Consider the following 25,520-nt stretch of genomic DNA (forward strand, 5'->3'; position numbering starts at 1 on the left):
TGTTTTCATCCTCATCATTGTTAAAGTCAGATATCAGGCCTGAGGTGTATATGACAAGACGTTTGGTGCATCTACCTACACCTTTACCGTCCAAATAAATGATCAGAAAAAATAAACCCAATTTTATTTCCAGAAAACAGGTAGACATTGTCGTACATGAATGAACACAAAAAAAAGATCCAAAACTGCTTTTTATGAATAATAAAAAAGAAAATCCTGAACTCAATAATACAATGACTAACAGAAAAAAAAGTGAGCACCTGCAGTTCCTTGTGTGGGGAATAGTAGGCGCCTTTGTGGAGGCTATTCGATCTGATACAGACTGGGTTGGGAATGCTCTGCAAAAAGATAAAAGAAAAGCTTCTAAACCTATAAAGGTTAGCTTAATAATATTAATATGAATTATTAAAATGACAAAGTATTTCATCGCAAAATTTTACTTTTTACTGGTAACATCTAAACATGAAATCACTGAATCTACCTTTATTAATTCATTTGTCAGATTCTCCAAAGACCTGTATTTTAATTGTAATCCAACACTACTTTGACTCCATCCTAAACCGCAGCAGTCTGATCCACCACCATTCTAACTCAACCTGATGATCTCAAACCTGTTGGGCTTCTTCTCTTTCAGGGGCTGACGCAGACTTTCACTCGGTACCTCACCCGCCTCCTGTGCGTTATTGTCCGCTCCCCCTTGTCCTCCCTGTCCCGTATCCATCCCTCCAGTATGTTTATCCATGGGACATTCCCCGTTGTACGTCTTGACGTACTCCTCCACGCGCCAGCCTCTGAACTCCCGTGGCTCGGAGCAGATCAGGCCAGTGCAGAAAACGCCGGGGTGGTGCTTGAGCCAGTAGATCAGGTAGTGGATGTTGTAGTCACAGACCCAGGGGTTGTTCTCCAGCGAGAGCTTCCGTAGGAAGTAGAGGTCCTCCAGCACGCCATAGTGGAAGTAATGGAGGCTGTTATTGGACAGGTCGAGCTCACGGAGGTACAGCAGGCCTGCGAATGCAGCTGGGAGAGGAAAAAAAGATGAGCAAAATAAGTATATATTATACTGCTCCCTGGATGCTAAGAAGGCTCATCCCGTTTCGCTGGACACTTCTTGGATTTCTACACATCCTGAAGACACGGTGCAACATTACTATTCACTTCCTGGCCACCTGCCAAATGTAAGCCCAGCATGCACTTTTTCACTCTTTATTTGGTCTCCACCAACCCCTGAAGGGAAATATCTGACTCTTGTCACCGCTGTTAGCTGCAAGCCACTGGTTCAGCTGTAGCCATTTTGAGAGTCGTTGAGAGGCAATAGAAATGCTCCCAATTTTGTGCATCGCACCTTAAATTAAAAGAAAGATACTGATGAGTGCAGCTTTAAGATTTTTCCATCTGTTATTTTCAGGATAATGCACTTTATTTGACATTTCATTTATTACATGTAACTCTAAAAGTTATACACAACATTGTTGCTGTCCAATGAAAAATGTGGAATATGGATATATCCAAGATATTCAAACTTTTCAGAAATAAAAAATAGCTGGGCATAACTTGAGTTAAAAAACGTGACCGTTGACGTCCAGAGAAGGTTCTGGACATTGTTATCAGTCTGTGTGAAAATGGGACAGTGGAGACTGTTTCATGCTGTCCACCAGCCTTGGGCCTATAGCTTTGATCTTAACTGGGCGGAAGAGAGGAGGGGAGGAAGATGGGAGGAGGAGGAGTAGGAGGAAAAAAGAGGAGAATGTGTGGAACATTTAAAATATAGTGGGGATAAAGACATCACTGAGACGGAGACATGAAGAAAAAGGACAGACGCTGGGGATGATAATCTTCATGAAATCCATTTTCAATCATTACTGCAATCTCGTCATTCAACCACAGAGATGACACAGATAGATAGAACTATTGGAGAGTAAAGAGGAGGGATGGAGCCCATTTAAACTTCCCTTCTCATGTCTTATCTCTCGACTCGTGAGACTCATGACTCTCCCAAATGGGCTACTGCTAATTGCTTTTTGAACCACTATGGCCACAGGAAGCCCAGTGTGGTCTACCTTCTTGATAATTTCCAATGCACTAAAATGTACTGAAGCAACATTCTCTGTCAAATATATTCAGTTTGCAGTTGTCATTGGAATATTTAAAGGAAGTGTATTATGCTACACTTGGATTGCGTCTTAAAATCCACATACAATTTCCTTCCTTTAGTAAGACACCCATGTCCACCGGCCTTGAAAAAAACTATTACTTTAATAACCACACTTCCCTTAGCTAGTTGGTATGACATGTCAGTGCCACCATTATCGTTTCAAAGCCTTCATATCTCACCATCCTTGAAAGCTACTGTCAACTTTTTGTCAGGGAAAAATTGCAAGTATAGAGCTCTACAAAACAAACTAATCTCCAATGCATTTTAATCAACTCTCCCACCAGGATCGCAGATAAATACATCATAACACCCACAGAGAATTCAGCTTTAAAGCCTGTCATCTATTTTTCCAGCTTCAGTGCACGAACATCAACGGTCTTTACACAGAAACACGGCCCTCGTTCAGCTTCAGCAGAAGTGATACATTAAGGATTTACCCCCCAGGCTTACCCCACTGCGGGTTGATGTTGGCAACAACTTTACACAACAAATAAACACAATTTCAAAGTCTCTGGTCTCTATAACTACAGATACCACTGTTGCACAAGTCCCACATTTACATAATTGTCTGCTGTGTTGTTGCTTTAGTTACAGTATTACGAAAGAGATGGAAGCAATCTTCTACAAGGGCTTAAAGAGTGTTAAGATTGTTTTTGTTTTTCCTGCAGAGTTTGGAGTTTCAGATGGGTGGGGCCCCACGTCATTAGTCATAGGAAAGTGCACTAAATTGACCTTCAAATATACTGTACTCTCCTGTGACTGTCTACATTATTGTTTGTCTTTTTTGGGGGCTAGTCCAAGGAAAAACCACAGCAATCTGGCACAAACATCATCCAAAACCAACAAGGAAAGCAAATAATTGGGCATCTCTTTGTAATAACGCCAGTGTGCCAGAGCCAGAGTGGGATCAGAGTGAGAGAGAAACATGAATGAAAAGGTTGACAAACAACCAATATTTTTATTTGTATCCAAATGTGAAAATAATTAGACAGAGCAACCATGATTGTTTCCATATGGCAGACACTTACACAATATTTATTTTTCAGTTTCCAATACAGCCTTTGACACACTGGGGCGAACTGCAGTAGATTGTTTACATGTGTTCCAGGCCAATGAAGAAAACTACGAGGTTTTGGAAAGGATTTCCTTTCCGGGCCGGAAGACATAAGCCCAGACATCATTATCCCGGAGACAGTAATGAGTCTGCACTTTTTTAGCGCCACTGTACTTACTATTCCTATTCAGAGCAGATACATTTTACTTCAGTAAAATAGATCATTTGAACACTAAATTGTCTTGTGTTTCCCCGTTGAATTTCCCTCAACCTTCCCTTGATCCCTATTTCGTATTGAGTCAAATATTTGGTTATTCGTGGTTTTAAATAGACCATTTATGTTGTTTGGGTCAGTATTTTCATCATTGTTTTTATCCATGTTTGAAGATCATTTATAGTTTAACGGAGTGGGTCCTTACCTCTGTGGCTATTGACAAAGAAGAGTCTATCTTGTGACCCCCCTCATCACCAGTTTGTCAAAATGCCAGCCAATAATAAGCTAATAAGAGTGTGGAAATGGTAGGTCCTGTATACCTTCACTCTGTCCTCCTGATTGGGCCTGCTGTTAGTGTATGTGTGTGTGTGTGTGTGTGTGTGTGTGTGTGTGTGTGTGTGTGTGTGTGTGTGTGTGTGTGTGTGTGTGTGTGTGTGTGTGTGTGTGTCACTTGCTTTACCTGTGTCTAAATGGTGCAGGCTGTTGCTGCTAAGGTTGAGCAGCTTGAGGTCTTTGGACAGCAGGAACTGTTTGGGCCTGAGATGTTTGATGGTGTTTCTGGACAGATCCATCTTCACTATGTCAGATGGCAGTTCAGACGGGATGTTATTCAGATCTGCAAAGAAGGAAAGACAAAGCAACATCATTTCTGCAACCGTGAAAGGGGCTGGAACGACACAGTGCATATATACAAAAATAAAGAGTAATTCCTGTATTGCTGCTGCTAGGTTTACAGGATGGAGACGGATGAACTAAGAACACTAAGTGCAAAGCTCCAGATTCAGCAGGAGAGCTGGAAATATGTCTGCATCAGTATGCATTTCCAAGATGTTGTGTGGGTTGTGTGCAACATTTAACCGTTTCAAGATGGAGTCGAGTGTGACAGCATGTGTAACAATATTTAATTTCTGTGCCAGAGCGGAGAGTGTTTCCACTTTCTTCCAGTGTTTCCATCCTCACACACATGTACGCCCAGTAAGACTGTTGTTAAGGACTCTAATGTATGAAACAGTGGTTCCCACACATTCACATTTCGATAACATGTCATTTCTGGAGTTTTAAATCACACACTGGAACACATTTCCCTGCAATTGTGGGGCGGTTAAAATAAAGATTAGTCACTGTCAACATGTTTTGTCCCAGAGTTAGAAACAACAGAGCTGAAGCTTGCATTTATAGATTTTTTTGGAGCTTATCTGCAGAGATTAGGGTTTGTTTCAAGACCCCAATTGCACAAGTCCTGGCACAAGGGAGAAGCCTATTCAAGTAAAAGAAACAGGTATTTCTATGGATTTTAAATTACCTCTGACAGGCATCACACCTTTTTCAGCTGTAAAAATATACAAATCATTTAAATGGGAGATCAGGTCTGCTTTGCAATTCTGTTTAAAACGGAGTAGCGGGCCCCGGCAACGTGTGTCATCCAAAGGAACATGGTTGATTGTTGTTGAAGTAGTTTGCAAAGAGGTTGCAGATGAGAAGAAACATGATTATGTGCAGTCGATGAAAACTGACTACAGTATAATCAAACCATGTTTATTTTTATATAGAATGACTGCTTTATTTTGTAGATTTAAAACAACATGATTGTGTTGGATATGTGTGTGGTTGAGCACTCATGCATACACATGCATTTGAACTAGTTTCCTGCATATATTTATTTCCACAGACTATGATTTACTCAGAAAAATGCTTAGTGGCCCTTTTATGGAGCAGATGTTGCAGTATTTATGCACATGCTTTACCGCCACAGATGTTGTAGTTACTTATCAATGGACACTGTGCCATAAATCAGAACTGATGAATCAAACATGCACACAAAGGGCACACTTATACGACATGCTCACAGATGTAGCCAATGCACTATGGAAGTGTAATTATTATTGTGCACCGATGTGATGCAGTGATGGCTGATGAGTGTGCAGCAGGCAGAGACATTTACAAAGGCGTGAACAGACTTCCCACAAGTTATCAATCCTTGAAGTCTAAAGGGAAATCCCACCCTGCCTTGGGTGTACATGTCTGCAGCTCCGTTCAAGCAGCATTTTCAAGAGAAAAAGTTGAGAAAATGCTGGCATTCAGACACAAATCCCCTGTGAGAAATCAGACTTCAACCTTTAGAGCCAAAACAGATCATCTTGGTCCAAGAGGGATACATCTGTGGTCTTCTGTATTTTACAGAGAGTGAGGATTATCTCTCACACTGTGTATTAGTAACAGTAGGTTAAGCCATGGATAAGTGGTGTCTGTGACCAGTAGGACCCATTTTATTGATGCTGAACCAAAGAATGAAAGATTATCTTTCATGCTATCGTGATTAGCTATGTCGCTTATCTCTTTTAGCTCATCTTGCATTACTTCCTGGATCCAAATGTGTTTTTGGGAAGTTAGATTTGTTATCAGAAGCATATTAGGATTTTAATGGAGGAACTGTTTCCGACTTTAACATCTGCAGACTGCTGAATGAATAAACATACAGAGCGCGGGAGAAAGAGAGGGAACATGTCAGGAAAGGTGAATGTCATTCATTCTGGGATTGGAAAGGCTTCTTTTTTTTTTTTTTTTACTGAATCTGCTGAAGTCATTATTTCCGGGCACATGTGAACATCTGTCCCTCTCGGCTTCATGCTCTGCTACTATCTGAGAAACTCTCAGCTTGTCTCGTCTGATAGCAACTCTGAATACATTTAGATTGGACAATCGGCTATTGTAATTTATTTATTGAGTCTCAACTATAGCACATGCTTTATGTTAAAGTGACAGGTTTTAATGACTTTCTGCAACAATTTAGTCGGCCATTTGTCAAAACATCATATACATCCATTATTAGTTAGTTGGGCCGTGTATTAGTACAACACAAGGATTAAGTATTGCCGTAAATGTACAGCATAGTTTGAATAGATAGAGCTATACTATTTGCATGATTTAGTAAAAGTGCAGCACATTATTCTGGACGTATATCTTGATATCCTGCTCGAGAGGGTATTGGTTGAATGTCTTTTCTTTCCCATACATTCTATAAAATTAAATAGATGTTTTACAAAAGTTTAAATGTATAGCTATGTAAAGAATGCAGGATACATTACCTGACATGAACAGTGATGCCGTTTGGAGCAGGTGTTGCAAAATGTTTCCTACTGTTTAGACAATATAAAAGCAAGCAGTTCATGTTTTTTTGTAACATAATATACTCTGGGGTCAAATGTGCATTGTGCAGTGACCTTTTGTGGTTGGAATACACGCCCATGTGTTTTCTTATCAATTTTAGGCATGTAAAACTGAATAAGTTCACATTCAATACTTCCCCTATGTGACATATAAAGAAGTGAGAATGCTCTGTTACTGTACTATCTTTAGCTACACAACTGCTGATGCAAAATGTGAACTGAGTTAGGATCTTTTCCATCATTAACATTCAACATGAAAGACGCATCCCATTTAATTTCCGCTTGTGCTTATGCTCTGGATTTTGCATGCTGTTTTGTTTGGCCTTCATATAATACACATAACTCTCTTTCACCATTCAGACAAAATATAGAGGCAGAGGTGAAGCCGTTTCTAAACATGCTGAGTGACAACTCTGTCTATAAGATATCAATATTACAAACAACAGATTAGTGCCTATGTCCTCCCTGTCCTCCTCTCTTGAGTGTCATGCTGCATTTACAAAACATGTGTATTGCCTTAATGCTTCAACTCCCAGGGGCAAAAGAAAAGATCAGAATAGGTTTCCACATTAGACGTTAAATGATCATGGATGACAGCAACTTTTACTTTTCTTCAGTATTATATGTGAAAACTTGAGCAAATGTATCGGACTTGTTTGGCTGCACAATAAGTTACATCTTTGTAACAGCTCACCCTCCTTTCTGCAAATCAGGTTTAATAAATCCAGAACCTGTCTGGCCCAGGACTGAATACATGTATTTGACTCTTTTTGCCTGACGTCACCATGACAATAGTTACTGGGAATAACAAAATAATGAAATAATGAAAATATAATCTGGAGGTTATTGCCAACTTGCCAACAATAATATCAATACAATTAGTCTTGGTGGAATTTCCATGTTCTGTTTTCACAATGTGTCAGTGACCTTTTTTCAACTCGGGGTTGAAACATTTCTCTGGGAAACTCTGAACCCCATAAGTGAAGCATCAATTCAGTTTGATGATGGCTGTACAGTTCCGAGTATCAACAGGACCTTCAAACTATTGTCGGAAAGTGTCTTGGCGCCTGGCAGAATCTGCAGCTGAATCCTACTGTTCGTATGTTTGATACTGTCCTCCTTCTCATTCATGCGTTCTGCTCCATGGTCCTATGACACCGAGTCATTTTTTCTGCTGACTAACTGCCCGCTGTCTGTGATCCAGGAGGTCCAGGGAGAGCCCTACATAATAATGTGTGTGTGGGCGTTTGTGTGACTGGGAAGTAGCCAACTCACCATATATATGAGTCACTTTACTGCTGCCTACTCGACTGGCCTTAAGTTTATATGGAGGGTTTTACGGTTTTACGTTACTTCTGAAACCAATGATGTCTTGACCTCATGAGCACAGTCTTTAAGGCAAAGTCTAGAACTTGGCCAAAACAATCAATACCCCTGTGTATTTTTCTGAGAAACATCATGAGATGTATTCGGAATAAACAACCTGGAAGGACTAAAAGCTCGATGAGGATATAAATAAGAAAAGCTGGTTCTGTGCTAATGAAACTGATTTGGCACAAATCTGCAGTCTTACTAATACAATATCAAGAAAAAGGTACTTTATTTGTTAATTTCCTACTTTTTTTAACTTTTTTGTTCTAATGTTATTTTCTAATGCTAATGTTACTTTAGTTATACTAATGTTACTTTATGTATGCTAATGTTACTTTTTATGCTGACATTACCTGCACTTTAAGTTAGCTTCAAGCTAGCCAGAGCCTATAAATGTCTATGAAAATAATCTTGAAACTAACTCTGGAACAATATATCAAATGAGTACATTTATGTTTAATATTGTTGGCCTAAGCAGCACCTTACAAATAAAAATGTGGTGTATAATAAAAATGCAACATCAAAATGAGCTGTAATGGCTTCACTATGACTTCTATGATTAGAATACATACTGGGAGTACTCAATGTGTCCCCTGTATAAAAAAGGCTTAAACAGAAGTCATTTGAAGGAATATTTTGACAATACCACACAGTACTCCCAAGTCCACGTCCCATCTTTGAGAAACAGCCTGAAGAACTCCCATATTAACTCTAACCACATTGTGGAGCATTGGCCTCCATTGAGAGTACTATGGAGCCTGCAATCTGCTGTGGTTCACCTCAGAGAGAACGTGAGCAAGACAGAGAGAAAGAGATGGACATGGGGAAATATAGGGTTTGGAGAAAGAGATCAGCATAAGTTTCCACTCTGCCATGTGTTTTTTTCAATTCTTGCTCCCCACTGGCTTTCCAGCAAGCCCCATATGAAAGAAAATGATGTTGTTCCAGCTTCACACACTCATGTTTACTTTCTTATTTGTTTTTGACCATTTTTATGATATTTGTCAAATTCCTCAAGAAGGTAATAGTCTTACCGCAGCTAATTTACTTTTAAAGCTGCCAGTCTAGCAATTAAAGTAAAAGCTACAAGGTCGGACAAAACAGGCCCAAATTATCCGCAGATGTTGTGGACGTGTCTTGTAGCCTGTGTCAATATATTGTGCCCACATATTGCATATTCTTAATAATAAGGCTTGCAATTACCACAAACTTAACACAAATTAAAAGCACACACACACAGTGCATTGTTGGTAGGATGCACTGTATGTAAACATGTTTTTAGTTTGTTTACAAAAATACTCCAGAGGGCATCTTTTATTCTAGCAGAGGAGAACTAGATGAATGGAAACTTAGAGCCCGAAAGCATAAAAATGTCACAGTCATGCAACTAATCTGAGAGCGACAGGGGGTCTAAAGAAATGTTCAAAAATTAAAGTTTACTGAAAGAATGCAATTCAATATGCATCCGGATATCAGGAGTCAAGCCAACGTTTGCTATATTATACCGCAGCAAACAAACTCTGCCAGCATCTGTTCCGTGTTCAGACTGGAGAACACACAATGTGTGATGATATAATCTATACCTGTTATTAGATTTAGAAAACATTGGTGCTGGATGACAGTGCAGTGAAAACAAGTCAATGAAGAGATTCCAAACCTCAACTGGCAGCAACTCACAGCATAACTATCCAATATGTGTGTCCTTGCAAATCAAAAGCCCAGAGACTATGTATTGAATGTCATGCACAACAGCTGTAGTCAATTAAGCAACATTTACACATCACATATTGCTTTCATTTTGCGGCATGTTTAGGAAGCAGGATGCAGAGAGTAATTATCAAGCACACAAAAAGTAGAAATGATCTGGAGAGATGGATGGGAGAATCCGGCTGTGAGGAAAAACAGAGAAACCTTATCTGTGGTTCAGATAAAGAATTGATTCAAATGTTTTACTGTAGAAAAGAAAAGGGGGGGGAAATATGTAAAAACGCTTCCTTGAGCATTTACACAACACAGACGCTGCATTGTGTGGTTTTTGGATTCTCCGTGCTCCGTGAAAGATTGCTTTCTGCGAGAGGCATAAGCTCTCCATTTATAGATGCGTTCAACTGCTCATTTAAATCTGGGAGCTCACTTGCTCTGAAACATGGACACAGACAGTTCAGTGTGTAGACAATGTGGATGCCGAAGACGAAGATGATACAGAGGAAACGGATGAAGGGGAGAAGATGAAAGAGCTCACATGAAAGTAACAGTGATCTGCACAAATTCAGAAAGTGTACTCTGTGCTCCCAGCATATGTCTGAAGAGCAACAGTGACAGTTTTCATGGCGCGCTGCATAGTGGCGCTTTTACACAGAGAGAGAACCAGATGTGAAAGCTGGAAGAGCTGAAAGAAGCCCTCTCTTTCCCTTTGCACCATATCTCCTCTCTTTATTTTTTACTGATGCCTGTTTCCATCTTTCTGCAGCTTTCTAGACATGCTGACTCAGTGTAAAAGCTGGAAATACCAACAGGGCATGATGCTGTTGGCAATTACTGCCTTCTAAATCGTCTTGGACAACACAAACGTGCAGAAAGTTAAGGAATACATGATTTAAATTAAAAAGAGATAGGCGCAGCACCGCAACAGACCGACCAAAGCATTAGACAGCAAATTCATTCTGAAGCCCAATTTCTAGGCCTCTACACTGGAGAGAAACCTTTTAGACAAGGTACTCCTCTGCCAGGGCAGTCTATTTGTTATTCATATATTTGCCAGGAAAATGATTTGTCATCACACATGCTAACCATCGAATAAGTAGAGAAGCTTCAGTTAACCACACAATGCCACTGGTTGATTTGGGTTTGGCTGCAAATGAACGGTTTCTAATGCTGGATAAATAGAACGCTTCTTTGTGTGAGTTTACCCCACTCCTCATATTCAATTTGTTTCAAGTTAACCCTTTTCTGTGGACACAGTACACACGTGTTCTCTTTTTATAATCGACCAACATGAAGATTGCTTTAGCTGAAGTCCATTTATAACAATTATAGACTGGACATGACTTGGAAGTCTCACCTTTGTTGCTGCAGTCCAGCTGAGGTTTGGGGAACATGTAGGTGTGGCACATGGACGTGGCCTCCGTATTCACTTTGGTTGGCGGAAGCCTCGCTCCACCCCCGTCTCCGCCCCCCGGCCTCCTATCCACCTTGTTGTCGTCCGCACACAACAAGTCCACATTCAGCTTCCTCAGCTTCTGGCCCCTCATGGCTTCGGGCTCCGCACACTTGCCGTAGTTTCCGAGGTTGCGGTTGCTGGGCACCTGCAGGGTCCTGATCAGGCTGTCTAATGAGCAGAGGCAGGTCCAGGGGTTGTCATAAAGACGGAGGTAGGTGAGGCGGGGGAGAGGGAGCAGGAGCTCCTCGGTGGCAGTTTTCAGTCTGTTGTGCTGGAGGAGCAGGGTGGTGAGCTGGGAGAGGCCGCTGAATGCTCCGTCCTCCACCATGGAGATGTGGTTCTGCTGAAGGTCCAGGCTCTTCAGCTGGGTGAACTGGGAGAATATGTTGCCCCTCAACACCTAAAGGGTGAGACGTAAAGTGTTGGTTTCTGTGTGTGTATGTCAACTCTTTTAAAATCATGCCAAGCAGAGCTTTGCCAGACTCATAGACAGACGAGCTATTTCTAATATTCAGCTCTTTAGCTGCTATATGTTGCTCTATATTCACCAGCTATTTACTCACTTCATCTGTGTTGGGCAGCGTCCCAATGAGCCTGAAAATATGGCTCCCGAGAGCAGGGAGATTGAACCAAAACAGTAAAGATGTGAGCCGTAAAAAAGAAAAAATTGAGCTGAAGTTTGCTAAAATGCTTCATAAAACTTAACTGCAGAGTCGAGTATTATTTTTCTCTGCAGTTGCCACTATAAACAAAACCTTCCAGTAATTCGATCCATATACAATTGCAGCTTTAAGTACACATTGCAAGATATAGATATATTTAAAGAATACATTTACATGTGTTATAAGTCTATGCACAATCAGAGCCAAACATCCAGCTAAAAGTGAACTAAAATCCACTTTGTTCATTCTTTCCCTCAGTACTCATTCATTCAACAAGCCAACTCTTTGAACTTGAATAAGGAGTAGTTATACTCGTTTTCACCGTTTCCATAGTGTTTTTGTAAGTCTTTCGTCTTCATTTATGACTTTGCTGGCAAAGATTGTTGTTGTATTCCTTTCAACACCTGTGACACACATCCTGTTGGCTCACTCAGACATGCAAACATCTACGCAGAAATACGTTGCAGAGAAGTCAGCCTTTGATCCCGACGCCAAATGAATGGTGCACAGATGCTCACGATATCAACAAGCTGGCGAGGTTTAGGGTCAGAGAAAGAGGCTGGAGAAGCTAATGCACAGAATAGTGATGCAATACTGTGCTTGGCACTCAGAATCTGTTAATTATATTTTAGCTACAATCCATTTATGTCTTGATTATACAAACCTGAATCTTATTTCTTGCCAACAGCAGGTGGTGAATATCTTTGGGCCAGTCCTGCATCACGGTGGTCAGCTGCCGGTCCTGACAGTCCAGGTACTTCTCCCCTGCCTCCATGTATTCCTTACACTCCTGAGTTTGACGTCTCATCACTCCGGCCCTGCCTCTGCCTCGTACACGGCCCCCAGCGCCCCTCTCCACAGCCCCTGACCGAGGGCCTCTCCGGGGCTCAGCTGACCTGAAGAGCAACAAAAGGACGAGGGTGGCGAGGAGACGCATGATGGGATAGGGGAGGAGAGACAGGGAGGCCTCTCAGTAATCAGGTCGACCTCAGGCGACTGTTGTCGGAAGATTGGTGTGACGGGACACGGGAGGCCGGTCACAGCTGTGTGTATGAGGAGAAAAACACAGGGGAACGTTTAAAGGTCTCACTCGTAGATTAGCTGACACTTAGCACGCACTGACTATCAGGGAATGAACTCACTGATTGCACTACAACTAAGCAGGTCAAAATGATTGTGTCTTTAGAGATGAATTTATTGCATCGTATTTGATGCCTTGAAAGTTAACTACACATACATATAACTAAGTGTAGACAAAGGTGAACCAAACCAACCAAATTGAAAGTACTCACTGAACACAGCGTGACATAAAGTAAAGTAAAATTCACCTTTATTAATTTTTTCTATTGGAAACAAGTCAATCACCAGCTAAAGTACTTTGGGACAGCAGGTAATGTTGACTGAACGGCAACAACAAAGTAAAGGGAGGTGTCAGAAGTTTAACATTTTTAACTTGGGTTATTTGCAAAAAATAACAAATGTGAAGGCGATGCAGAGGTAAGCCAGAAAGAAGTCTTCACCCAGTTTTGATAAATGTCTGTCTGGGTTTAGTTTCTGGAATTTCTCTTTTAAATGTCCTTTGCCTCCAAGATTATATATACAAACAAAAGAGAAGTGCTGTTTGCCATAAATTGGATAGTTGCTTATTGACATAATGTTTTCTCTCAGCAGAGCTATGAGTTAGCTTGTAAGCGTTACAGAAGCAAAGTTACAAAATGAATATTATAACTATTGCAGTATCAGTTTGTAGCACAAGGGTTAAAGAAACAGTGCATTGTTCTAATTTCCTACATTTTACAGTTCGCTTTGAATACACAAAGTACCATACAATTGTGTGCAATTACAAATGTGGGACAGAAAACATACAAATGTCAATGTTTTCACACAACATATAGACGTGTAATTGTAAGATGAAGATAAAAGTGAAAGAAAACCAAAAGCTGGACAGTTATATATTCCGAGGGAGAGATTTAAAAAAAGGTAAAGGTAAAGAAAAGTGAAATCCTTTCATTCACAAATACAATAAAATATAAAGGGATTTGTCATAGTGGCATGTTGAGACATGCTGACAACTAAAATGGTACCAAGGCACATGTTGAAAGAATTGGTGGAGAGGTAGAGCGAGAGGAAACAGGAAAAGGGGTTTGAAGCAAAAGAGAGACATTTGTTACGTGTTAACATGTTGCGGGTTCAAATTTGGTCACAGTAAAGTGCAGTTTTCTTTGAAGAATACCCCATGAAGGCTTTCTACCTTCAGCTACACTTTCTCTTTACCTTTAGTGTCTCATGTCCCAGCTCTGATTCCATCTCTCTCTCTCTCTGTTTTCACTTAGCTGTCTTGGCATTGATGACTCATCCAATTGAAAAATGTGTATCCCTTGCCAAAGATATGTCAGATCCATATGTGCTTTATTCTGAATTTCAATAAAGGCCCTCTCAATACAGTATGACAGTTCTTAAAATGATTCATACAAGCTTTATCTGACCTGCCACTACTGTAGTTAAATGTAAGCAACTAACAAAACTTGAGTTGTTAAAGGAATAGTTTTACTTTTTTATTGTCGTATTGTCACTGCAAGATTGCCGTGAAACAAGTGGAAACTACAAGAAGTGAATGCACCTGGTCAAGAAAAAGTCCTGCAAGTAGCATGGCTACAAAAACGTTTTTACACTGCGTCTTTCTTTGCTACTGAGAGAGGACAGTGATTATTCACCACAAGAGGTTGTTTGTCTATGAACTTCTTGTTAAAAGGAAGAGTTTGAAATCGTGGGAAATACACATACAGTATGTGCTTCCTGACTGAGAGTTAGAATGTGTTAAAGCCAAAGCCAGTTAGCTTTGCGTAGCATAATGACTGCAAACAGTGAGTGAAAGGCAGCTTGCCGCCTGGCAACTCGTCCCAGCCAGGGAGTAGTTTGGCACATGGCCCCAGATTAAACATAATACATATAATGTGTTAATTAGAGATGCTGGTATGCAGATTTTGTTACCATTCAATAGAGCCAGGCCAGCTGTTTCCAGTTTCCAGATGTTATGCTAAATTAACTGCCTGCTGGCATTTGTTTTTACAGACAGATAGGAGAGTGCTTTCAATCGTCTCATCTCAATCTTCTCATCAAACTGCTCCTTTACAACCACTTTCTAATTATACTCTTTGACTGACTATACTTGTATTTTTTCCTCTCTTCCTTGCAGCCTTGCTGTCTTACAATGTGCACTGCCAAACTGAAACTATCATCAGCCACAAATATGAAAACTCAAAGACTGGAGACATCAATATTAATGGCTGAATAATAAGTAAAAAGTATTATTTTTAAACAACGTAGCCACTAGTTTGGACTCCCTGCCTGCTGACTATGTGTGTGTGTGTGTGTGTGTGTGTGTGTGTGTGTGTGTGTGTGTGTGTGTGTGTGTGTGTTTCTTTTCTTGTGTTTGTGTGAGTGTGTTTATTTTCTGGTCAAAAAGAAAAGAACGTGAGTCATGGGTCCCTTCTGTGATCAGAGGCATAACGATAAAGACCACAGGTCTGCCAAGACATCGTCCACACACACACACACACACAGACACACACACACATACAGACTCGCGCACGCTGATTCAGTCCAATTGTACCAAACCGCAGCCCCCTCACAGTCCTCCAGTCTCTCTCACAGTGGAACAAGCCCGTCAATGCAGATGGTGCCGTTCCATTGTGAATAACAGACTGGCATGTTTACGAGCTACAGAAAGAAACAGCTGAGAATGTATCAGGGGAGACACTTTCCAGCCCATCGAGCGCTCGTCAACTGTCCAACTATCAATCGTCTCAAATGAAGCAAACGTGGAAGTTCGATTTCCTTCACTGCAGCCGTCGCATGCAATAATAGACTTCTAGTGAGCTGTTACTCCAAGCCCCAAAATAATTTAATGGGTTATTTTCAGCCACCATCTGTCAGTGTGTGTATGATTGGGTTTCTCTTTCTTCTTTCTCTTTATGTAAATATAAGCGTGCCCTTATATATTGTTCTGTGTCTGTGTGCACAGGTACAACTACAAGCACATGTTCTTGTGCCTGTGTTGCATGATTGTATTGCAGCCGATGAGAGACATGTTTCAACACAAGGCAAGACTTGTACCAGTCAAAACACCAGAGTCGACTGGCATGGAAAGGGTTCTTAAGTGGACCCAGACACATCATCTCTCTCTCTCTCTCTCTCTCTCTCTCTCTCTCTCTCTCTCTCTCTCTCTCTCTCTCTCTCTCTCTCTTTCTCTATCGCTCTCTCTGTATAAGTGCTTCCAGGTTAAGTCATTCGGTCTTGTTATGTACAGCACTGAGAGACATGGAGTCCTGGACAGCCCATTTGCAAGATCTATCGGTTCAGCTCAGCAGTGAAGTGTCCACTGGTGTCAAACAATATTAAAGAAGATAATTTTACGTTTAAAACAATTTGATGAAACAGTTCACTTTTATTGCACATATAGAAGCATTTTAACATTTTCTCTCCCCTTCCCACTATAATTGATGCACCACATCCAAACCATTTGGACCAGTGCTGGTACTTTTCAGATCTTTTCCACATCACAGCTGTTCACCAGGAAAGGTCCAGCCCTTCCTAAAAAAAGATGGCCATGGTAAGCCTGTAATATGCAAGACGCATTCCAGCTGGGACTATAACAAGCCCACTCAGGCCAAACCCATCCCTGTGGTTCACCTCTACCAGCTCAAATTATCCCTTCCAGTCTAGTATTATTTCTTACCCCAGCTCCTTCTGGTCAGTCTGTGCCAACCCAAGGAAAAACTGTCTGCCTGTGCCTGTAAACATCCTGCAGAAAGCCTTCAGGGTTTCAGGCACTTCCATAGGGTTATTGCTCTAAATACTACGCAGACTGTGTGTTGCTGCCATTGCCATCCGTGCTGAACAATAATAAAGTTTAGTTTGGACATGGAATGTGGTAGCAATATGTTTCTCATTTCTGGCAATCGAAAAATGAGCCGGCGAGAAGAATCCGAGGCCTTCGTTCAAGAAAAGATGGTATAGGTGATTTGTTTGCCCCGTATGTGCATATGTGAAATATAGCAGTCAAGAATGTGTTCATTTGTAACAGGGGGGAGAGTTTTTTTTCGTTCAGCCGCAATCAGCGAAGTAAACCGCCCTATGAGTAACTATTTTGGTTGGAATATTATAGATCCAAGCCGAAACTAACAGAAGGGCGGGACTCAGAAAGAAATTCGCAATTACAAATCTGTCTGCTGTTTAGCACCACGGAGAGAGCGCCATACTGATATTTCAGAGCCACTGTAGGGGGCCATTTATATTCTTATATTCTCAATTCAAGATTCATGAAACTAAAACAATGAGTTACCTCTGTATGTCAAATAGTATTTCATCATCCATATTCTAGCCATGTATTGCAATGTATTTGACTGACAGTTTCATCAGTATGATCACAGTTTAGTGAATGCTAAGATCTTAAAGGAATCGGTTCACGCTCGGTTCACAGCATGTTGTTTGGCGGTAATTATTCGACATTTTATGTTTTGTTAACATTCCTGTCTCAATGTTCAATACTTTCACATTCCAACCACATAAAGTATATTTCACAGGGAGACCACAATCCGACAGTGCTGCCAGTGAACCTATCAGATAAATGTACTTTTACCACTGAGAGGATGATTATATCATCAGTTATGATAGAGATTAAGTTACCAATGTGCACTGAACAAACACGGCACAACTGTGTCTGAAATGGAATAATAATTATCTGGGGATTTGTGTTAAATCTTTCTAATGGCTTTGAAAAACCAAACAATTCATGCACCAGTCTTTTAGACAAGTAAGGGACAGCAAGTACCCAGCACAAGAGTGCTCGCTATCAAAACAAACCACTGAATAAATGCTTAAGTCTGTAGTGTGTCTATGTGTGGAATTTATTTTGGGGGACCATGTGCAGGGAGTGTATCCTCAGAACTAAACTCCAGCTGAACATCATGTGTCTCCCTGCTGTAGCAGCTGTAGTGCACCTTTATCTGAAACTAAATTCCTTTTTTCATTCTTTAGATTCCTGCACTCTTTACTCAATGTTGTAATTTGATGTGAGCATTTCCTCTGAAGACTTAACGTTTAAGATATAACTGTTTAACTGAATAAATTACAGAAGCACATCACACACATTACAGACATGTATAATGGAGTGGAAAGTATAATTTAACCCGGTGGTTTGGTGACGTTAGCCAGGACCAAAAGTAAAAGTGCAAATGAGTTTGGATGAAGCAAGGAAAACCTCCACATAACACACACACTAAACAATATAAATGTGTATATTATAACAGTATATCCATGCAAATGTACACAAAGAGAAACATTAATACATGAAATAGACAAATGTTGACACATGCCGTGTCTGTGTATGTTTTCTGAACTGTCTGTTGGCTCAAATGGGTCATTTGACCTCAGCAGACCGGAGGAAACAGACATGTTGGCCTCTAAAACCATCACAACCCACCTATGTCAGGAAGAGGCGGTGAGAGAAGAGACACTCCCTGACCTTAATAATGACAGTGGTGCTTTACCCTTCATTTTAAACAGCAAATTACCCAAATAATGTACATGGGGTATATGCTATTTCTTTTTATTCTATAAATTATTCTTATTATTCTCAATTTCATAAATTGTCAATAAAAAGCGGCATAATACATTGAAATACAGAACTACAGACATACAGACATAAACAAAGCATAACATATAAATAAAAAAAGAGGACAGTAAGGCACAAACTCTGATTGGTTAATCACGAACATATATCATAGGCAACGCATGCCGTTACTGTTCTCATGGCCTTTCAGAGTTTTATGTACATTTCAAACTCTTTGTCTTGTAAACTTACACTTGCGAATATAGAATTTAGCAAAGATAATTAATAAATGTATGATATACACCCTTTCCTCAAATGTTCTGTGATAGCAAGTTCTCTGTTGACTATTTAAGAGTAGTACATTTCTGCAGCAATGGTCCCTTTATATGCACAGTCTGACATCGTCGACAATCTCGGGTTAAATTGGTGGTAGAGCACCAATAGTCCCAATATAATGAGTTTATGCAGGTGAAACACGTTGCTGTCTGTAAACATGTCACTAAACCTGATGGATTCCGTGTGACCTGACGTGTGGAATTAGATCGGTTACACATCGGTGTGTAGAAGGCTACAAACTCTTGAACCCGGTGTGCTGTATTTTATCCCCTGAAGACGGCTGAGGGCCTTTTACATGCTCCGTACTGCAGGAGGAAGCATTGAGCGTCCTACTTTATTCTGAAATATACCTCCTTTCTCTTTGCACACAATTTAATCACATTTGAAATGTTGGCACTTTTTAAAAGGTTAAGAGAAATACAGATGGAGGAAGCGCACATATTTGAAAACCAGTGCTTCAGGTTGAAAAGAACCCCCGAAAGAGAAAGTGAAAGGGTGAACATCCTAAAGATGAGGGTAATGTCAGAAGCTGAACTTGCACGGTCCATAAATGTATCACGATGTCAGTTAAAGGGTAAGGAGAGGGATTTGTTTGATTTCAGTTTTCTCACCGTTGCGCTTCTGTTGAGCCGAGAACACCCAAGGCAAACAATACAGTAGACCTGAGATTGCATTTGTGGGTCACAAACAGAGGCCATTTCAGATTATATATTTATACATATATATATATATATATATATGAATATATTAAACATGCAATATAACTACATAAATGTTCTGTCTATTCTTTACCTTATTTGTCCAGCTTTGTTGTCCTTGTTCTTAGCTGCTATGTTAGTTATGTTAAATGTTTCTTTTAGGACATTGTTTTGTTTTTTACAGCCCAGAATATTACTATTGTGGTTCACTCTCGCAGCTCTCATCAGCAGGGAGCTGTTTTTAGTTAAAAAGCCCTGTTAAATGATTGGATGTGACATGCCCAGCAGGAAAACTGCAGACAGACACAGTTAGCGACTAGCTAGTAAACCCAGCTTTTAGCATTTAGCATTTAGCAGCTAAAGAGCAAGATGTTCTCTCAGGAAATGGTGGCCGCTAGACCAGAGCAAAAAGGAGAGTGAATGTTGGACTTCCATTCACTTCATGTGTTAATAAGAAATAGTTTGCTAATGCATCAGCCATATCAACTTAATATGGTGATATAATAGGTCACACTAGTAGCCAAAAATGTTGCTCCATAGTGATACATTTGTCAAGGACAGTGTGCAAACTCAACCAGGCCTTTGAAAACACAATGTCACACCTCTCACCCACAGAACCTTGAGGCAGCACAGTCACTATACCTGCACTGGCTGCCTGTAGAGGCTCGCCATGCTCCAATAACACGAGACTGGCAACTGGGGATGGAAAGAGTTCAGACCTCCAGAGGAAACACAAGGGGCCACTGTGTTAAAGAGAGGAAGCGAGAACAAGCAGGGCAGGCTGCAAAAACAAGAATGAGCCTTTTCTTCTTAGTTATAGAAAAATGTCAAGAATTCAGGTGAAAACGCAGAAGCAAGCAGAAAGTTTGTCGGTCAGTTAATTACAGAAAGAAACTGTGACAAAGCAACAAGGAGCACGCTTAAAGGGGAGCGTGTTTTTTCTCACCGAACCAACCTCCCAGCAAGCTGACCTTACTTTCCTGTGGGCTGAATTCCCTTCATATGTGCAAGTGTGCCCAAAGCTCTGTGGCTTGTTAATATGCAACAGACACAGCATCCATATTTAATTAAACAAAGAAAGGAACACAAGGGAATAATGACATCATTGGGATTGCAAAGAGAAGAGGGTGGGAAAATGTCAAACTACAAGCCCTGAATCCTGAAACCATGAGGATGAGACAGTGACCGGCATAGACTGTGAATGTAGCGAGAGCGAGCGACAGAGAGAACCCTTACACATCCCTGAGAGCCTAATTGAAAACAGACATGTTCATTTTATGAAGGAAGAAAGGCAAGAAGATGAAAAAAAAGAAAATTACACTTTGGTTTCTCACAGTGGGTCAGAGGTGGTAGTCTCAGGAAGAGAACCTTTGCGGTTGACAAATTCGGTCTTTGTGTGTGTTCCTATGAGAAACCATGTTAATCTTATTCTCTGGAGTCCAGACCATAAAAATAGCAACTGCAACCCACCAAAGAGGTCAACGTCCGAAGCGTTTCCGAGTCTTGTGTGTGACAACCGGTCAGCTTTCAGCTGATGTTATGCAGGCATCAGAGTGGTCTCCCCCTGGTGTCTTGGCTGTTCTGAAACTAACTACGAAACACTCAGCTAAAAACGGTATGTGTGCCATAGAGCTGACATATTTCATGTGTATCAATACTGAGCTATAGCTCACATACATACAAACACACACAACACACCAACCAACCGGCTATGTCCATTGCTTTGTGTCGGTGCCTGACACAACTGCACTTTAAACACACACACACACACACACACACACACACACACACACACACACAAACACACACACACATGTGCAACAGGCACAGCACACATTCCCACTCTCTCTCCTTTCTAAGTGTTGCACTTAAACTTAAACGGGGCAAGCTAAAACAGCAGAGGTGTCAGTAAAAGAGACATGTGCTCTGTGTAATCAAAGTGAACTTGCAAGTCCAGCTTTTTCTCTTCCCCCTGTCATTTGAAGCAGGATTCCAGAGAGAAACCACACGTTGCTCCACTCTGCTTGAATCTGGAATTTTTCTGAAACGTACACAGGGGCATGTAAAAAACAACTGCAACTATACAGGAAAACTCTGCAGGAAGTGCTGCAGCCTTTCTGGACAATTTTGGAAATCTGTCCCGAAGGAGCTGTCGGACAAATCTCCTAAATCACAGCTAACACCATCGTCTCGGATTCATGTTTGGGAGGACAAAGTGTTGGCTATGTATTCAATGAGCATGAGTCATATGGTGGGCATGACTATCCAGAGTTACTTACAGTACGAGGAGAGTCCAAGTTAGTAAATTAACCCATCACTTTGCCAGAAGTGGTGCTTAGCTCTGTATGTTGAGTTAAATTTATGCCTAATCATTGCAGGAGTGCTTTTAAGTCAGTTTACTAGTCAGTTACATAACAAAAGCAGCAAGGGAGCATCTAAAATTAGCCCTTGAATGTTGTCTTTGTTCAAGATATTATCTGCAATTTATCAACGGCAGGGTGCAGTGACCCTCTATAAACTTGGCCCAACTTCTACAACTCCAAATTGGAATTTTGAAGTACAAAAAGAAAGCTTACTTCAGCAGCTCCTCAAGTACTGAGCCGGCAAGAGATGCAACTTCATGGTAATGGATACAATAACTCATGGCCTTTTTGGATGGAGTTTGCTCCATTCATATCTTCACATATTTAGGATATTGTAATAAATGTCTGACACTGAACACAGTGTCTTGATGTTGTGTTGCTGCATTTGCTTCAACCTTAACTGACTTAAAAATAAGTAAACTCTTAACATGAGGAAGTTGTATCCATTGTTTTGCTGTGCATACATTATCAACTCATGCCTACCAAGGAATAAGAACAAGGGGAAAGTCACTCTTCTGGTGAAACCTTCAGAAAAGATTTAAAAAGAAGCAGAAATATGACGTACTCTGCAACCTAATAACCATTTCATATCAAGATTAGATTAATTTGCTGTGGTCTTTTCCCAGCCTTCAGGGAATCAGATTGTGTCACCGGAAACTAAACCGTGGTGTTTAGCAATACTTGCCAAAAAAGAATAATCCTATTGAACAGTATATCATGATTAATTGGGGATTTGCTGCTGCTTTAAGCTGAATAATCTTTTGTAGATAGACAGATCTAAAGTAATTTGGTTAAATATAAAGTTTTCAGTCCTACCTGTGCAGGGAGAGAATCTGGCCCAGGCTCGTCCACTAGGACCTGCAGATCACCGGTTGGTCCCGCGTCCCCGGCTCCTAATCCTGTCATGAGCGCTGCGTCTAAGCCAAGAAAATCTGCATGTCTGCCTATAAAGTTAGAGCCTGGAGTGAGGGACGAGCGACTGGCTGCTTCTCTCTCTCTCTCTCTCTTTCTTTCTCTCTCTCTCTCTCTCTCTCTCTCTCTCTCTCTCTCTCTCTCTCTCTCTCTCTCTCTCTCCCCCCCCTGTGCTGAGTGATTGACTACTGCCGTATGCAAGCTGCCTCTCTTGCTTTTCGCCCACTCAGCTGGCTCTCACTGAGAATGTGAGGAGAGAAAGGGAGAGAGAAGGAGACCGTGAGCAAAGTAAAGCTGATTCTCAAAGGAGCCACAAGCATGTGTCTGGTGTAGCATTACACACACACACACACACAAACACACACTCTAATACACGTAGGGCTGCAACTTGCGAACATTCAATACTGCTCTCCAAACACCAATCGGAGTAAATCTAATTATAACGCAATATGAATAAATCTATTTGGAACCTTTGAAACAAGAAACTAAAAGTAGATTAGACTGTTATTTGGCCCTGAAAAGAGATGATGAATTGGCAGAATATCTCTCTGATGTCAGAGAAAGCAAGCAGATACAGATCAAGCACCGGTCCAGTGACCACAAATTGAAAATCAAAGTAGGGAGACACAAAAAAATCTTTGCATCCATAAGAAAACAGAATACACGGCCGCTTAGACAAGTTCATCTGTGACTCCAGATTTCAAAGAGCTTTATGGCTTCTCAAAATTAAAAACTGCGACATACATTATGTACTGGATTTGTAATTCCTGTATAAGTTTTGACCAATCTGTTGCTGCATTTCAAAGGTTTACACTTGAATTGTAATTCCTGTTAATTATAAAAATTGTATTTATTCATATTTGTTCTATTTTGGTTTATGTCAGTAATGTGATGCCAAAGTCAGACCTGATGTTACCTGAGCCATAAAAGAATGATCCCTGTCTCCTCCACACAGTGAGGTATACAGCTTACAATGGCATTGGATTGGTACTCAGTATTGGCCCAATCTCACCCAATGACATATCATTGACATAACAATTGTAGTTCTTGCTATTTGTGTGTATTTTATACGCCATGTAGTCTGTACTGACTTTAATTTAAACGCATCCGAAGCATCCCAAATATACATCAATCTTAATGTTGTGTTGACGTTCATGTTTTGTTATTGTGTACTATCCAAATATTTGGACAATTTGTATTTTGATGCTTTGGCAACTTGAAACTTTCATACAAATAAATCCTTTTTGAATTAGAGAGAGAGAGAGAGAGAGAGAGAGAGAGAGAGAGAGAGAGAGAGAGAGAGAGATGGCATTGGCCATCTGGGTGGCAAAAAGCTCTACCACTTGTTTGTGGTGTGAGGCCTCCAGCCTTGTGAATGTAAATAGTGAGTAGTAGCAGCTTTGTTCCATAGCCTCAGTCCACTTCCAACATCTGCCGCTGCTTCAGTGGAAGATCTCTCTCCTTTGTTATAAGCCCTGGAACGATGTTACCATGCATGTTGCAGGCAACGCTCGCGGTTTCACAAGGTTTTCTAAAAAGTGTGACACCCATCATCTGGACTGCATCACTTTACTTTAAGTGCAAGGGGTGGACACTTATACGGGGATATATTGTGTCCTGACACTTTTTAGCCCCGTTGGCGACAAGGTCCAGGCTGAAATATATAAAATAATATATTGGATGGACATTTTGAACAGACATTCATGGTCCTCAGAGGATTACTCTTTGAGACGTTGGTGACCCCCCGGATTTTTCCTCTTGCACATGATGTCATTTTAGTTTTGTAGTGACTGTGGTGGTTATTTGAACACGTTCCAATTCTTCACACAAACCTTGTTTAAGCTCCTGGTGTCTAGTTTGAGTGTAATTGTTTTCCACTGCGGCACGTCTATATATTTACTAATGAAGAAGTGAAGATTCCTACCACTCTCTGCCACGTGTTGCTAACGTGAACCAGTTGGCCCGCCTGACACTAAACAGCTCCCTCACAAATAGTTCCATCTACTAGTAAGTGGCATTCTGTGTCATTTTATGGAGCCACAGGACAGTGATCCCTGCTAGTCAACAAACTGCTGCTCGCTCGGTCCTTCTCCCCTCCTCTCTTCTTTTCAACAAACCTGAGGGAAACAGCTCCATATTAGGGCCACCATTCTGCACTGGCTTAAATGGATTGTTTACTGCCAAACACTTCAAACAGCTTGAGAGCACTTCCACCAGAACAACTGTTTTAAGTAAGTAGGGCGAAGCTGCGATGGAAACCTGGGGGGCTTTTCTGCAAAGGCCGTAAAGCAGTCAACCTGTCTGTTTAGCAGTCGGACGGTAATGCCCTCCTCGAACACGAAGCACCTACTGTACAATCACATCTGCAAAAGCAGGCATGCATGCATACCAGGAAGAGGCAGTCATATAATAGAGAATAACTGTGTGTTTGTGTGTACGTCTATGCCCAGGGATGATGTGATTGTGCCAGGCCAGCTGTTGTGCCAGTGGGGAGATGAAGGATGAGCGCCTTGTTAAAATGCTTCAAACACATTCTTTAAAGAGCCAGGTCGACGTTTGAACTCAATGCATCCCTTTAAGGCACGTTTATAGCCTCTGTGCCATATAAATGTCGAAATAAATCTATGATGAAAGCACAATATGTGATCATGGCTAATTTTATCAGGCAAGGGATTGTGTTATGTCTTTAAAAAGCCACTGTCCATGCTAGATAGCATCAACATTTAAATAAAAAGCAAACAAAGGCGCAGTTCAAGTCCGTACAATTTTCTATATTTAAATGAATGGAAGCATCCATTCAAAATATATAATGGCTTCT

At 40.9% G+C, this 25,520-nt stretch overlaps 1 protein-coding gene across 1 annotated transcript; it reads right to left on the minus strand.

Moving 5' to 3' along the window:
- Positions 1–107: 107 nt before the first annotated feature.
- On the minus strand, positions 108–22,917 carry lrrc17 (leucine rich repeat containing 17). The gene is made up of 5 exons (XM_079235960.1): positions 22,607–22,917; positions 12,445–12,823; positions 11,020–11,518; positions 3,881–4,036; positions 108–1,017 (listed from the first exon to the last, which is right to left on the minus strand). Exons 2-5 carry the CDS (start codon positions 12,715–12,717, stop codon positions 587–589), a joined length of 1,359 nt encoding a protein of 452 aa, XP_079092086.1. The 5' UTR covers positions 12,718–12,823; positions 22,607–22,917; the 3' UTR covers positions 108–586.
- Between the last annotated feature and the right edge of the window lie 2,603 nt (positions 22,918–25,520).

The sequence above is a fragment of the Taurulus bubalis genome (assembly GCF_910589615.1).
Source record: "Taurulus bubalis genome assembly, chromosome: 20".
NCBI classification, from domain to species: domain Eukaryota; kingdom Metazoa; phylum Chordata; class Actinopteri; order Perciformes; family Cottidae; genus Taurulus; species Taurulus bubalis.

Coding starts and splice junctions, on each gene's coding strand:
- lrrc17 (XM_079235960.1), bottom strand. CDS start 12,717: ATGCGTCTCCTCGCCACCCTCGTCCTTTTGTTGCTCTTCAGGTCAGCT. Junction 4,037..11,019: donor GCTGGACTGCAGCAACAAAG/GTGAGACTTCCA, acceptor CCTTCTTTGCAG/ATCTGAATAACATCCCGTCT. Junction 1,018..3,880: donor CCTGCACCATTTAGACACAG/GTAAAGCAAGTG, acceptor TTCCTCTCCCAG/CTGCATTCGCAGGCCTGCTG.